At 44.9% G+C, this 16,635-nt stretch overlaps 1 protein-coding gene across 1 annotated transcript; it reads right to left on the reverse strand.

The window, feature by feature from the left end:
* Positions 1–731: 731 nt before the first annotated feature.
* LOC139608785 (rho GTPase-activating protein SYDE1) lies at positions 732–13,785 on the reverse strand. Its single transcript, XM_071462854.1, has 14 exons — positions 13,530–13,785; positions 9,773–10,029; positions 9,165–9,675; positions 8,717–9,052; positions 7,752–7,947; positions 7,415–7,578; positions 6,392–6,511; positions 6,223–6,311; positions 5,839–5,976; positions 4,297–4,423; positions 3,606–3,781; positions 3,147–3,417; positions 2,678–2,983; positions 732–2,529 (listed from the first exon to the last, which is right to left on the reverse strand). Exons 1-14 carry the CDS (start codon positions 13,612–13,614, stop codon positions 2,342–2,344), a joined length of 2,964 nt encoding a protein of 987 aa, XP_071318955.1. The 5' UTR covers positions 13,615–13,785; the 3' UTR covers positions 732–2,341.
* Between the last annotated feature and the right edge of the window lie 2,850 nt (positions 13,786–16,635).

Raw genomic sequence — 16,635 nt, forward strand, 5'->3', positions numbered from 1 at the left:
AAAGATTTAAAGATTCAGCATGTCTGATTTTCCGATTTTTAATCATCAGATACATTTTATAACCTGTATGACGTCACCTGAGGCCTCTTCCTGTTTGTGTTTTCATGGTCAGTGCTTCAAAGTGTTCAAACCTGCTGCCTGTTCTGGTCACAGCTGACATCACATCCTCTGTGACCTCTCACCTCTAACTTTAGAAAGTCTGGAGCTTTGTGAACGTTTGGTTTGAAAAGCATTTATGAGTATTAGGAGATAGGTTGTTTTAACTTTCCTCTTTCACACACTTGTGACGTTTGAGACTCATCATTCATTCACCTGTTTGAATCCGTCCTCTGTGACCCTCAGTCAGTCTGACTGTCTGCAGACAATATGAATTTCAATAAATTAAGTATAATCCCATCATTACTATGATCTACAGAGAATCACATCTCACAAAACCAGAACTAAATCACCAGAAATTAACTCAAATCTATAAATGAAAATTGACATATTTGAATGGATGGAGAGACACAGCTACACACTGATTTTATGTAAGAGACAAATGTTGGCAGCTAATGTCTCAGAAGAAAATATGTTTGTATATAAAACCTGTCTGCAGCTGTCAAATGAATATTTACCATCTGAATGTACTGCAGTAGAAATATGAAGTGGTATAAAATAAAATTAGAATTATACACAAGTATATGGTCTTTCAGGTAATAATAATCATGAATAATTAGAGCCCAGTCCTTCAGTTAATAATAATAATGTGTTTAATAGTTGCTCAGGTTAATAAGACATACAGACAGGCTGCTGTGGTCTGTTCCAACAGGAACTGTGCTTCAAAACTTTGGTTACATCATCTGCATAGAAACGTCGTCATCATCAATAAAAACATAAGTGCTTATTGAGGTTTGTGCAAAACAAAGTAATACTGTCAGAAACAATGGTGACACTGAGCCTCCTCCTCCTGTTTCTCCTTCTCCTCCTCCTCCCCCTCCACCTCCTCCTCACAGTTACAAATTCTGTACCATGAAAATATATACTGAAGACTGCTGCTCACCGCTCTGCTGCTCTACCTGCAGGGGGTGCTGCAGGACCTGTAGAGGATGATCTGCTGTGCTAAATGAACGTGTTAACAGAATGTGATTCAGGCTTGTTTGAACACGCTGCCTATTGTTCTGGAACAAACAAGGCCCCTGATGAAGACGTGAATCTGAAATGTTGGAGACAGTGGGTGGGGTCAGTAGGTGGATTCAGTGGGTGGAGTCAGAACTGATACCTCTTTGTCGTTCCTCAGAGGTTCTTCTGGACTTTCTTAAATCAGGAGTTTTGTCTCTGACCTACCTGTGTGTTATGTTCTAATAAGTTCTGTGTTCTGTGTAAATACCTTTTACTTTCTTGCAAGTCCATGACTCTGCAGCCTCAGATCATCACCACAGTGCTAAAATAAAAACAGTCAATCAGCAGAGCCAGAGCAGAGTGAAGGGAACTCTGATTGGATGAAGCAGCAGAGCGATGAGTTCTGCAGTTTGTTCACTTCAACTAAAAGTTTCAACGAGTGAAGTTATGGCTTCAACAGTGCAAACAGCTCCAACACGGTCCAACCCTGATACCCAGGACTAAAGAATAAAACAGATCAGTGACTTCATAGAGTCAACACTGCGACAAGAACCGCAGGAACTGTCCTCTTTATCGTTAAAACACAGGAGAACATCAGGTCATCAGTCATTATCGAGAGGTTTTTGTTCCTGCAGGTTCTCCACAGCATCACCTCTCCTCCATATAAGTATGAGCACTGAAGCTACATCCACTTTTGGATTAGAGAAATACATTAATCTGGTTTCATTGCTGATGACCTGTAAAGGTCAGACAAATCCACCGACTGAGTCCAGGGCTCATTTGCTATTATGAGAAAACATTGTTGATTAAAAAAACTGTGATTATAAAAATAGAAACAAATGTCATGAATATCTGAAAGTTTCTTCATTTTTATAGAAAACAGATGATTTTTTTTAGATGAATCCTTTAGTCTCGTTTCCTGATGACACCAGTGCTGTCTCTTCTGTTGCTGCAGAGAGATCAGAGGACGCTGTCAGAAGGTCAGAGGTCAAACTGACAACTGGATCTGAGGTCAATACCACACCTGATACTGATACTATGTTGTGGTTGTTGGATAATCCTCTGGCGACATAAAAATCTACAGTTTCTGATCTTAATCAGAAAATTCAGATTAACAAGATTCAAGTTTGAACAAATGTTTTAAATTCAGACTCAACTGCAGACAGAGCTACTACATACAAGCCCAGATTAATTAATTTCTCCTCCTCCTCTTTCTCCTCCCCCTCAGCCTCCTCTTCCTCCTCTACAGGCAGATGTTTATCTGTTTGGCTAGCTCTCGGTCCAGGTCGTGGATCAGAGTGTCAAAGTCCTTCAGGCTGAGTCGACAATTAAATGGAGCATCAAAATCCATGAAGTCGTCCACATACAGAGCTCCTCCTCCTCCTGATGACCACACCTTCTTCTTCTCCTCCTCCTCTGCATCACCACTGTCTGAAACAACAACAGAAGGTGTCAGAGTGAAGATAACAGGGGGGATCAACATGATAAACAAATAGTTCTGAAAATGTGGTTATAAATATTTAAACTTTGGCATCTGTAGATAGAAAATGGCTTCAAACTGTCTGACTCCTTTGCTTACCTTCGTCACTCTCACTTCCTGCTACCTCATCGTAGTCCGCCTCCTGTCCGGACAAAAGATCTCGTCCACAGATGCTCCAGTCACCGGCGTATCGGTTGATTGGCGGCTGACTCTCCAGCCGGGACAGACCACCTCGACCCCGACGTGACACCACCACCTCCTCCTCTGGGTTCTGAGGCAGAGCCAATCGCAGTGCAGGATGCCGCTGCCGCTGCTGCTGAAGGCCCAGGGGGTTATGGGTAAGAGCAGGGGAGGGAGGAGGGGAGGCACAGATGTGGTCATCTGCTGGGGTTCGATGTGTCGGCACTGAGGAAGAAGTTATAAAAATATGATGCTGAGCAAAGTGACTCCTGTGAAAGGTATGAAGGTTTCCATGACAAACAACAGATTGAAAGGGGGTAGAGCTGTAAATTTGGAATAATATAAACATTGTCTCCTCAGTCTCCTGCTCTGTTACACCTGGTCTCACCTGGCCACTGCTGCAGCAGGTAGTGCAACGCCTCGATGTGTCTTTTAAAATCCACAGCACTTGCTATCTCCTCAGCATGACCAAGCCTTTTACCTCCCCCTCTCCCTCCCCTCCCTCCTACACCCCCTTCTCCCCCTCCCCTCCAGGCCTCCTGGGTCGGGGTGAGGAGGACTGGGCCAAAGCAGACAGCAAGGTTCTGGTGGGTCATCCTATTGGACGAGCTGAAGGACGCCACCAGGCTAAGGTGGTCCAGTAAGAGAGACAGGGTGGCCTGAAAGAAGGGAAATGTCACAGGTAACCAGTAAGTCCAACCTCATCATACTAATAATAAATAAAACCAAGTGACCAGGTCAGAAGAGAAGCACTGATCAGACCTTTTAGAGGACTAAGAATGACCCAGATTTAAGGATTAGGTTGAACCACAACATCCAGTACTGCAGTAGTAGTACTATGTGTTACCCTCTCTGGAGGTGGGAGACAGGACAACAGCTCCACGGTAGATTGGGCCAGCTGAGGGTCAGGCGTCGCAGGTGAGCTAGGTGGGGGTCGTAGGGTCATGGCCTCCCTTACCACCTGATACAGAGTCCTAGTGATGAGGGGAGACGGCAGCTCTCGTAGGTAGTCCTTCAGTATGCCTGAGAAAACACACGGTACTGAGTAAAGTCTGAGTACAGAGAGAGGTAGTTAGCAAATCATCAAGGTCAAGTCCTGAAGATCAGGCCCTCAAAGTCATGTATAAACACATCTGAGTCACTGCTATTGTGTTGTAACCACTTCATAAGTCACTGTATTCAAACACATGAAGGTCATGTTGGAGAATGCAAACTCAAGTCTAAGAGTCCATCCCAGCACTCACATGTGTAGTGTTGTTCAGGTAACTGCCAGGGTCAAGAGTGTGGAGGTTCATCAGACTCACAGAGACACATGAGACCATGTCCCTCATGTAATACGGACTCTGTCAGGTTCAGTGTGCGTCAAGTGTGAGTTGGCACTGTGTGTTGACATAGGACACTCTCACCAACTACCTGGTGCTCAAGTGTTCAGGACCACATTTGTGGGTACTGGGACAGACCCCAAGTCATTAAGATCATACTCAACCAAAATGTGAAGTCTTCAGGTCCAAGGCACCCAGCTGTTTGTGAGTACCAACCTGTAATGACGTTGATATCAGGGTAGAGGTCCTCGCTGAGACAGACAGCTGAACTGTTCCTCTCAAACCAGTCCCTGAGCTCCTTCTTCACTGCTGCAGAACCACACAGTCTGTACAGACCCACCACCTGATGGCAGACAAACAGAAAAGGTCTGAGCAGCTGTCAGAGGTGGAGAAAGTCCTGAATGCTCAGAGAGATGTAGCTTCAGGTCTACACAGTGTTGTTCACCAGTTTAAATCAACCACTGACAAAGGGAGAGTGCTGTCACTATCTTTTTTATTCAAATTTTACTGAGGGTAAAGCTGGAAGTACACTTCTCTGGTCTACATGTGGTCCAACCTAGAACCTGCCCAGAGGTTAAATGAGCCAATCACCTTGCTTCATGTGTATATATACATTATGTAACCAATAGCTACCCTAAACACCTCACTCCATGGAGAGGTTTGTTTCCAGCATAAAAAGATCTAAGCAGCATCAACATGTATTTCTATTTTGGACTGGGCTGAGGTGAACATCTAGAGTCCCTGTTCCAGTCTGCAGCTGTGGTTTTGGTGTTTGGGTAATGACTAAAATGAGGTGGTGGATCGAAGCAGTTGAAATTAGTTTTATTGGAAGGGGGAGGAGGAATATGGGGCCAGTGTACTCAAGAGAACCATATAAAACTAAGAACCCTTCCAACACCAGAACATGGATAGAATGGCATGACCTCCTCGGGTTCAAGAACCAGGAGCTGAAGTGGGAGGTGTTGAGTTCAAGCTAAAGATGAAGTGAATCAAAGTCAATCTGAACTTAAGTTTCACTTTCAGTTGCAGGCCAAGATTTAATTGAGAAGAAAATAAATCACAGGAAGTTGTAACAAGCTGAGTGGACTGTCAGAGAAGAGGGAGCGTTCAGCTCATGGTTCAGCTAAAAGAAAGTGCTAGTATGAAATGAGCATTACACACTAATCAGAGAAGCATTGTCTTTAGTTTTAATTGGAAAGAGACCTAAGTTAAATGTATCATTTTGATAAATATTAAATAGTAATGTTTAGCAGCATGTGTAGCATATTATGCTCTTGCTTGTATGTTGGTTATGGTTATGAATTATGGGTGATGTGAATATTATTGAATAATATTGTTTAAGCACAATGCTGCAAACAAGCATGTCAAAATTAATTAAACTTGATGTTTAATTAATCTTAACTAAATGAAGATACTGCAGATATTATTTAATTAGGTCAATAAGAGTGAATAATATGTTAATAAGGAAATGGCTGATGTAAAGAGTGAATGTCTTTATTTTGAAAATAATAATGGCACTTTGTGGACATTTTTCTTTTGTTTCTTTAAAGGTCGTCAACCAAACTAACAACTAACTAACTTCTAACTAACTCTACTAACTGCTCAGTACTTACACTGGACTGTGACACAGTAAACCAAGTGGACTGAGAAGAAGAAGAACAACAGTAAAGTTAGGTTCCTGTGCTTCCTTTAAAGTGAATAGAGAGTGAAAACTAAACCAGGGAGAACCTGATGGGGAAGCCGAGAAAAGACAGATACCTTCAGTCCACGTCGCTCTATCTCTGCCACAGTCTTCTGAATCAGGAGCGGGACTGGAGCTGCAGAGCCTTCTTTCTCCACCAGGTGGTGCAGCTCCACCCCAAATACATTAGCAGGTGCTGATGTATCGGTGCTGGGCTGTGGAGAATCACACTCGCACATTAACACTATTTCCACAGAGTTAGTACTGATGAAGGACACTGAGAACAGATGAAGGTCAAAGTAAACTGACACAGGACTGTGTCACTGTTTAATGAATGATGGTCTGTGTTACAGTTTTTACAAGAGTCTAAGTCTGATCTGATCCTGGCTGTGGATCCTCATTCCCAGATGTTTGGTGCTTTACACAGTGTCAGTAGTAGTAATCATAATATTATTGTGTACCTGCGTGTCCCATTTTTCCTGTAGAGACAGTTTGACGTAAAGAAGTCCTCTGGGCTCCAGCTTCACACAGAGCTGCTGACCCCGACTCCCTGACGCAGACACATGACACCATTTGGTTCCAGCAAACAGTGGTGAATTAGTACAATCACACTATTTTAGTGTACTGTACCTTTAAAGAGTGGAGGGATGGAGACTCCACCCAGAGAGCAGACTCTGTTCCTGGTTGGACCACCTGAATTCTGACCTTGATCTGTCCCTGGTTTAGACCCACCCACTGCCTGTGGATTGGCTGCAGAGACAGAAATAAATAAAAACACACAAAGGAAGCAGCAGCAACAACACAAGTATCAGCATCAGACAAATACTTTGAGTATTCAAAGTAAAAGTACTAACTCAGAGTAATATGCAGGTATACTGTGTCACTGAATTACTGTTGCATTCATGTGTTCATCACTTTAATGTTGCAGCTCCTGAAGTTGGAGCTTGTTACTTAACAAACTGCTGAGTAGCTTCATTTAATTTATTACATAATGATGTATTAATTACATGATATTTGTATTGATAATCTGCAGTGACTAAAGCTGTAAAATAAATGTTCATTAAAACTGTGTTTTATTTGACGCATGATCTTTGGCAATAGGCACCAGCTGCAGAAAGACCTTTGACCTTTGCTACTATGGAGTTAACATTAATTAATTATTATATACATTACATGAATTCATGTTAATTATGAACAGCTGATATAACCTGATGAACTGATGAAAACCCTGCCAACATTAATGTTTCCTTCATGGAAAGATAAAAGGCTTGATGATCAACAAGAACTGGGTCCACTGTGGAAAAGATTATTAAACCTCCAGTGGAGCAGAAACATGTCTCGTTTGTCCTGAAGATGGTGCCAGAGGAAGCATCATTGAGTCAGGGTTCATCTTCAGGCAGTAAGGAAATCAGGAACTTAAGTAGTTGTTGACATATTTTGTCGGTTGTGTTGCTCCAGCAGCAGCAGCAGTAGTAGTAGTAGCAGTAGTAGCAGTAGTAGTAGCAGTAGTAGCAGCAGTAGTAGTAGTAGTAGTAGCAGCAGCAGTGGTAGTAGCAGTAGTAGTAGTAGTATCAGTCGTTGCAGTAGTAATAGTCGTAACATTAGTAGTAGTCATAACTGCATTTGTAATAGTACTATATAAACTAGCAGGACCTGGTGTTAGCACCACAAGGCGGAGCTGTCGGGCTTTCTCTAGCTCTAGGTGGAAGGTGTGGTTTAATGAGAGGGCAGAGCCTCGCAGGTTCAGGAGGGCGGTCCTCGCTCTCGTCACCCCGTCAATCTGGATGGCCAGGAAGACCTCCTTACTGCCCTCTGACCTGAGAGGAGACACAGACAGGAACAGAGAGACCTGTAGGTGATGCAGGAGAACCTCTAACGGTTCTCTACAAATACAAAGATCTGCAGTTCTCATGAAGTTCAGCAAATGATTGGTCACTGTCACCTTTACCTGCCTGTTAACTAGTTCCAGGTGTTAGTGATGTGTTTGTACCTGCTAGTCTTCATCTCCTCCAGGCCCAGCAGGTGGATGGTCAGTAAACCTGTCACCCGCTGGCTGCATCGTGGTGGATCAGAGCCCACGTACAACCGGAACGAACTGACGTCGCATGTTGTTTCCTGGGAAATTGTAGGTTGAGGGCCTTGTTGCCGTGGCAGCAGTTCAGGGGAGTCCCCGTCACTAAGATAACCTGAAAGAAAAACAAACATTTTACATCCTGGTATTTTGACAGAAAGGTTTATACAGGTGAAGATAAATGGGTGGGTACAGAGCTTCATCTTTGCGACAGGGATCATTATCCTGCAGGAAGTAGCCATTAGAAGATGGTGAACTGTGGCCATGAAGGATGAACATGGTCAGAGTGAGACATTCAGACCAGGACTGACTGGTGTTAAGGACCAAAGTGAGTCTAGAAAACATCCCCACACCATCACACCACCACCACCACCACCTGGACAGGTTGGTCCATGGATCCAGACTCTGACCCTATCATCTGCTACCTCAGCACAAATCCAGATCCTGGATCCTGAACCTGTCCAGTGTTGGTGAGCCTGTGTCCACTGCAGCCTCAGGTTTCTGGTCTTGGTGACAGGAAGTGGACCCTGATGTGGTCTTTGCTGTTGTAGTCCATCCTCCTCCAGGTTGACGTGTTATTCAGTCTGAAGCTTTTATGCTCAGCGCAGTTGTAAAGAGTGGTTATCTGAGTGACTGCAGCTCCAACCAGTCTGTTCATTCTCCTCTGACCTCTGGCCTCTGACCTCTCTCATCAACACAGAGCAGCTGCTCACTGATGCCTCTGTTGTTGATCAGCAGCTTCACAAACACTCAGACCAACAGTTTCACTTATAAGAATAAGCAGGTGTACAGGTGTTCCTGATGAGTGTACATATATGTGTGACTGTAGGAATGAAACATAAACTTAAAACATCTGGACGTCGACCGCACTCTGAACTGTTTACCTCCTTTACTGGCTGAGCATCCTCTGGACGATCGACGCAGGGGCCGGGCAGGAGGGGCAGAGCTATCCAGGTGATATCTGCTGATCACATTCTGGTTGGACACTGATGATGATGTTACATTCTTACTGGTCAACTCATCCCCACCCCTGGTGTCATTTCCCTGCCGATGAGCACGAGAGGATGAGCGAAGGCTGAGTTTACGTCGTAGCTCTGGAAGTTTCTTCATCTTTAGGGAGAGTTTCCTCACTGTACCAGGGGACCTCAGCCTGTCAATCACACTGCCAGACATACCCCCTTTCTTTTGGGAGGCAGGGCTAGAGTCTAAGGGAGGAGAGTCTTATGGGGAAAGAGATGGAGACAGTGTAAGATAAACACAGTTACAGGTGTGTGGTGGTTTATGTCAGAGATCCTCAACTCAGTATAAGAAGGTGGAGTCAGGACTTCTTACCTGTGTTCTCTGTTGTGATGTCATCAATATTGTGGCTGACACTTGGATTGGCGCCCTCAAGTGGATACCCACTGCTACGAACCTCTGATGACTCAACCCACACTCCAAGCTCTCCACATGCATCTGCTGGCCCCATCCTCTTTGTCGTGCCTCCCTCCTCCCTCTCGTCCCTCCTCCTCCAGATCTCCTCCCTGCGTGGACCCCCTGGGTCCTCCTCCTCAGGGATCGGGTTGTACCAAATGTTGCTGCCACTGTCTTCCTGTGGACTGCAGACCTCATCTGAAGCCTGGGACTTTCCTGAGGACAGCACCCAGGCTCGGCTGCTGCGGTCCAGGCTCTGCAGGTAGGCCCGCTGGCCTGACAGCTTGGTGCTGATGGTGGGGGTGTCAGTGGATCCCCCTGTTGGCTGGGGGGCTTCCTGCTGTACTGATGTAGAACTGACAGGACCACAGGGGATGCTGGTCGCATCCCGGGTCAGACTGATGCACATCCTGTCGCTGCACTGCTCTGTCTGAATATAAAAGTAGGTGTCAAATTTCTGGGTGGGAGGGGTCAATTTGTCAGGTGTAAACAAGGATGGGGGGGGGGTGAAACTTGCCATTCTGTACCTTGTCTTGTGCTACCCTCTGGCTCCAGACCTGCCCAGGTGGATCTTGGGATACTCCTGATGGACAGTCCCTGCCGGAGGGCCTGGGGGCAGGGCTCGAGGACAGGGCTGTGGGCGGAGCTGCAGAGCCCTGCCTCGCCCATTGCTGTTTCTTAGCAACTGTGATGTGGTTACGTGGAGGTGAGGGGGGGTCAGGGTCTGCTGGTGATGATGGTGATGAAGAAGTCTGGAGAGCAGAGTCAGACCTGACTGGAACATCTGCAGGAAACACACACACACACACACACACACGCACCCACACACACACACACACACACACACACACACACACACAGAGGGTTTATTCATGCAGCTCAGTCAGATACTCTACGTACTGTCTGTCACGAGGATCTCACACAGACAGAGAGACAGAGAGAGAGAGACACAGAGGCAGAGAGAAAGACAGAGGGAGAGGGAGAGAGAGAGACAGAGAGAGAGAGAGAGACAGAGAGAGAGCTGGAAGAGAAATGCAGATGTTTATCATGTGACAGAGAAAGTCTGTGGTTCTACTGATGCTTCAAATGTTCCACTGTGTCTCAGCAGAGAAACAGCTGACGGGACTGAGTCATTACAGAGAATCAATACTGAATCAATACTGAATCTATACATTGTGTGTATTATACTAACAAAACAATGTGTGTTAAACTGTATTTTGTTTTCAAATCATCTCTGAATGACCTTCTTTGTGACACCTGATGGGCCATAATCCAGCTCTCTGATTGGCTGGTAAAATCAATCAAACTGGAACTTTCTTATGGAACCTGAGATCCACAGAGACCTGTGGAACCTCCCCAGAGAAATGGTGATTCTTCTATACAACCCATTTAAAAAAGACCTAATCCCTAATCCTCTGATGATTTGGTAAATCTGTCATTGATTAACATGTGATCAAACAGCTGTTGTCTCCACATCACCAGTCACCTGATCAGTCTCAGTCCAGTGGTCCCTCTCTGCTCTGTGTGTGTGTGTGTGTGTGCCTGTGTGGTCTGGAGGATACATCTTAAACTAAAACTGGGCCAGAGAGGAAGTGATACTCTCCAGAGGTCTCCACTTCCTGTCACCTGAGGGAAGTCAAAGAGGACCTGATAGAGGACTGTGAGCATGTGTGTGTCTAATAATAGTCAATCTGTTTTTAATTTGAAGCTGCCTGAGAAATGCTGAAGTGTGTGTGTGTGTGTGTGTGTGTGTGTGTGTGTGTGTGTGTGTGTGTGTGAATAAACAGCTGTGTGCAATCGTCAATGACATCTCTGTATGTAAGACTAAACACACTGCTGTCTATTCACTATTCATAAGACCCTTAAAAATACACAGACACACACAAGGACTGCAGTCAGAAACACACACAGGCACACACACACACACACACACACACACACACTCACACACCACACACACAAACGCACAGTGTGAGCTACAGACAAAGTGAGCTCTGTGTGTTTCTGTTGAAATGTGGACTGAAGATCTACAGCAGTCTGACTAATGATGGCATTAAATATAACTATAAACTGCTATAAACAACAACAAACAGAGACACCGTCCTTTCTGGGACACAAAGCAGGTCCCCATAAATCACTAAATTTTAGGGTGAATTTCAGGGTTATTTATTTATCTATTTATCTAATTATCTATTTATATATTTAGTTAGTTAGTTAGTTAGTCTCAGTCTCCAGGAAATGAATGTAAGTTAAAGTACTGTGTGCGCAGTGTTAAAGGTTTTAGATCTACAATCTTCACTCAGACCATCTAATAAACAGGAAGTGACCACACAGACACACACACACACACACACACAGTCTAATGACAGGAAGTGGTCAGCTGACCCAGTTTGTCTGCAGGAAGCTGAACATTAAACCCCATGTGTGTAGATCAGTGGGTGAACTCAGTTCAGGACCTGGATCCAGAGTGGTCTCTGGGTCCGGTTCACATCAGCCGTTGAATCAACATTAGACTCTGGCAGTACAAAGACAAACAGTTTAGATGAAGTTTCCCGTCCTCTCCCTCAAACTGAGGTACTGCAGAGAAACTAAAGGACCCTGGTCTCTTAGACCCCTCAGGGACCAGAGAACAGGTCAGCAGCTTCTCTAACCACAGACCTGGTTCACCTGGTTCCATCCAGACCAGGTCCCAGACAGTCTGATAGGACAGTGTGAAACCAACAAGAAGCATCAGAAACGGACCGAAAGGTTGTTTTCAGACAGATTTCAGATGCTGATCCTCTCCAACCAACACTGCTCCACTCCACAAACTGGGCTGTCTCTGAACCCTGTAGTCCTGTAGTCTGTAGTCCTGAGTCTGTAGTCCTGAGTCTACTACATCATTCTGAACCAGACCATTCACTCCACAAACCTCTCTTCATCTCAGAGAAAACAGACAGAGTGAGACCTCTTGGTTGACAGATGACGCCTCACAAGAACAGACCAGAATGTAGACTGAGAAAGGCCTGATGAGTATAGTCCAGCTTTAGCCTAGCTTCGCACAACCCACTCCTCAGACCAGGTGATCCCTGCCATACAAGGCAGTGACATCACAGGTGACATCAGGACTCTGCAGCCAGCTTACTGGCCATGTTTCTGCTCTTCACTTCCCTGTCTCTGTTTCACCAACAACAGGAAACACTACAGCTTCATGTGACTTTGACCCCGGAGCCCTGATCCAGAACAGATCCAGGTCTAAAAATAAACAGACTGAGGAAACTGTGGCTGCAACAGTCCTCAGAAAACCTGAACTGTCCTGCAAGATCCGGTCCGAGATCAGGTCTGAGAGCAGGTCTGATCTCCACTGTTCTCCAGTTACCCTGTTGATATCTGTCAAGGAGGTCAAAGGTCATGTCCTGAGCGTCACCTGGTGTTGGCTTAGACAATAAAAGGTTTTGGTTCAGGTTCAGAAAAGACAGAGGTCCTGGTCCAGTATTAATGAAGCAAACATGTCCAGTCCAGAGTTCGTTCCAGGTAACAAACCTGCAGTCAGCAGCCTCCCTGACCCTGGTCCAGGTAACAGACCTGCAGTCAGCAGCCTCCCTGACCCTGGTCCAGGTAACAGACCTGCAGTCGGCAGCCGCCCTGACCCTGGTCCAGGTAACAGACCTGTCTTGAGATGACAGATCTGATCTCTGCCTGCTATCATTCATGAGCACCAGGAGACGTGACATACTTACTTTAATTACTGTTACAGGTCCATGAGCTTTCACAGTCTGATCGACTCTTCATTAGGAAAACAGAGAGTGATTTGAACTTACCTGAGCAGGTGAACAGTCTCTGGTTCACCTACAAAACTGAGCCTGACCCTGACTCCTTGGTCTTTATCTTTTCATGGTCTCATATCCTCTGACTGTACATTTGACAGTGATAAATAAAGTTGTGTTGAATTTAATGAATTTCATGTGCAGATTGTGTAGAGAAGAAGAGTGTTGTCATTGACAACAATCACCTGTCTGGGCTGGAACATGTGACTCTTCATGTTGATAACATATCAGTTCACAGCTGACAGACAGTCACAGGATGTTCACACTGAACTTCATCATCATCATCATCATCATCATCATCACTGCAGCTTCACTAACACACACACGTTACTCACTCTGACCTGCAGCTTCACTAACACACACACGTTACACACTCTGACCTGCAGCTTCACTAACACACACACGTTACACACTCTGACCTGCAGCTTCACTAACACACACACGTTACACACTCACACTGAACACAAAGTGTCCTCACTGCTCAGTTTGGGGTCGGTCTTCCTGCGGGATCTGTCTTTGCCTCTCAGCCTGGAGAAGGTCCTCTTCAGCAGGGGCTCAGCCATGGTGGACCCCCACCCCTCCCCCTCCTCCTCCTGGAGAGGAGAACAGTGGAGAATCCAGTAGAAGAGAGGAGTCAGTGCTGCCTCTCCTTCACAGTGAGCTGAGACTCGGCCATGACTCGTCGTCTCCTCCTTTGCTCTGACTCTGAGCTGCAGAACAGGAAATGAATTCCACACATTCTTTCCCAAACTCCCCCCTCTCCTCCTCCTCCTCCCCCCCCCTTTCCCTCCTCCCACTCTCCACCCTCCAAAGGAAAAGAGGGAGGAGGAGGAGGAGGAGGAGGAGGCAGAAGAATCATGGGAAACGTAGTTTATTCTTCAGGCTCTTCAGACGCAATGTTCTGCAGCAGAAACATTCCTTTATTTGACACACGTGACTTCCTGTCAATCTACACAACACTTGTACGCGTTGGCTCTGTGTTCTGTTTGTTAACATGTTACTGTTCTTTTTTCCAGGTTATTTATTCATTTCATTATTTACCTCATCAAAGTCCTGAACTGTTCTAATCCTGGTACAAGCACAGACTAACATCTTGGTCTAAGGAGAACACTTGTGTTCTACTGTTTGTGTTCTACTGTTTCTGAGAAACAATAACCTGTTCTCACAGACACTGTCCACACTGTTTCAACCTTAATGCAGGGGTCAGGCCAGGAGGTCTGGAGAGGTCTGAAGAGGACTGAAGATGTCTTGGGGTCTGAGGAGGACTGAAGACGAGTGAGGAGGTCTGAGGAGGACTGAAGATATCTGAGGATGTCTAGGGGTCAGAGGAGGACTGAAGAGGTCTGAGGAGGACTGAAGAGTGAGGAGGTCTGGGAAGGAGTGAAGAGGTCTGAGTAGGACTGAGGATATCTGAGAATGTCTAGGGATCAGAGGAGGACTGAGGAGGACTGAAGAGGAGTGAAGAGGTCTGAGGAGGACTGAGGAGGTCTGAGGATGTCTGGGGGTCTGAGGAGGACTGAGGAGGACTGAGGAGGTCTGAGGATGTCTGGGGGTCTGAGGAGGACTGAGGAGGACTGAGGAGGTCTAAGAGCACCTCCTGGTGGCTCAGCTGGTTCATCATTGTGTCAGGGTTTGTTGGTTCAAATCCTGTTTTTCTGGTTTGTTAGTCCTTATGTGAATCTGTGGTCCAGACTGAGGTCCAGACTCTGAGGTCCAGACTTAGTGCAGGATGAGGGGGGCTGGGGCAGGACAGGTAAGAGCTGAGGTATTGTCCTCTCTGTCATCTGCAGTTTGTCCACTAGGTGGAGACAAAGTCCAGGTAACAGTTTGATCCAGTTCAGACTGAAACCTCCTTAGACTTCCTCAGTTGTGTTGTGTTTGTGTTATACAAGAAATTGTGTTGATCTTTGACTGTAACACAAGCACAAACTTGAAACCTGTTCTGATTCGTAATGATTTATTCATTTCATCATAATCGTGTTTTAAGCGATGTTGTCAGGCAACTGTTTAACACTGTGAACTACACCGACAGCTTTGATCTACACAATTAAATCACACAAGTGTACAAACTGTGGGAGATGATCCAGATCCACGACTTGTTTCTCCTGGTCTCAACGGTCAGGTTCAGTTATAATCTTGACTCTTATTTTTATAGTCAGTCAGAGAGGATCTCACTTCCTGTCAGCACAGAACTGAGAGGAACAAGAACCATGTTCTCCTGGTTCTAGATATGATCTGTTCTTATAGACGTTGAGCTGTGACTCCTTATTTCCTGTTTTCATTTGAAATATCTCACCTGTTGTTTGTATGGTTTAGGTTACTTCCTGCCCCAATTAGTTGCACCTGTGTCTTGTTAGTTGCTCCTGTGTGTTCAAGTCTGTGTTCCCCTCAGTTTGTCAGTTCATCTGTTCAGTTTCAGCGAATCCTCCTGGTCCTGTGTGTTTATTTTTTTTAACCTTGGTTCCTGCAGGTTTTGACTCCTGCATTTGTTTCTTCATCAAAGTAAGACTTTTGTCTTTTCCAGCATCTGAGTCTGCATTTGGCTCCTGAAATCCTGAACCTACAACGCTTCATTCATTCATTCTTTCATCAGTAGTAGTTCTCACTTCTCCACATCTGATTCATGTGTTTGTTTTATTTGTTTTTTTGTTTCACTGGATTTTCTGAAAATAAAAATAGAAAAAAAGAAAAAACATTTATTTTCGTCTCACTATGAATTTTTAAATTGTAACATATGAACATGTGGAAAAGACAACAACAAATAATAATAATGATAATAATAATAATGATAATGGTTATAAATAAGAGTAATAATTTCTAAATAAATAAAAGGGTTAATATTTTCTGTTTGTCATTTATTTCTTTGACATGGCCCCAGTGTGTCCACACGGTAAGTTCCTGGTCCAGCCGTTTCCTGTCTCTTCTGAAGACAAAACACTAAACATTTCTCTTTTTCTGTGGCCCAGAGTCTGTGACTTTTGTTCTTTCACAGCTCTGGGTGCGTTCACTTTGTTCTGTCCCAATGAAGAGGACGGAGGAGACGTTCCAGACAACTGGAGGACGAGTCAGCAGATTAAAAACAGAGGACACACCAGGTTTGGACATCTGGAGCCGCCAGTCAAACCTGAATTCATTAACCTCCTCTGTTAATTAATTAAAGACACGTCAGGTTCAATTAAGAACAATTAAAGAGTCGAAATCACTTTAATTGACCCTGATCAGCCACTCTACCCGTGCCTGAAACATCACAGAGTACAAACAGTGAAGGGTGGGACCTCTGTCTGCTGCCTGGCAGACTGGACTGAGGGCAGGCGTTCTCACCAGGTTGGTATCAGTGTGGATGTATCAAAGAATTTCTGAGGAGAAATTGTCACACTGATGAATTATTCTGTCTGCAGGAAACACAGCAGATGAGGAAACAGGCGTGTCTTCAGGGCTCAGGTGAGGTCCTAATTATAAATTATAGTTTGGAGGTGGAGCATTAAAATTAATATTGGGATGTTAAGCAAATATAACCTTTGAAATTGAACATATTTGGTCTTTTAAAAAATCTACATCAGAATAAGTTGGTTTAATAATTGGTT

The sequence above is a fragment of the Trachinotus anak genome, unplaced genomic scaffold, assembly GCF_046630095.1.
Source record: "Trachinotus anak isolate AG129_WGS33_773 ecotype Australia unplaced genomic scaffold, CSIRO_AGI_Tana_v1 ptg000025l, whole genome shotgun sequence".
Taxonomy (NCBI): Eukaryota; Metazoa; Chordata; class Actinopteri; order Carangiformes; family Carangidae; genus Trachinotus; species Trachinotus anak.

Excerpts from the sequence above, each read along its gene's own strand:
- LOC139608785 (XM_071462854.1), bottom strand. The coding sequence starts at position 13,614 with ATGGCTGAGCCCCTGCTGAAGAGGACCTTCTCCAGGCTGAGAGGCAAA. Across the intron at positions 5,977-6,222 it reads AGGAAAAATGGGACACGCAG|CCCAGCACCGATACATCAGC; the intron begins GTACACAATAAT and ends GATTCTCCACAG. Across the intron at positions 4,424-5,838 it reads TAGAGCGACGTGGACTGAAG|GTGGTGGGTCTGTACAGACT; the intron begins GTATCTGTCTTT and ends GTCTGCCATCAG.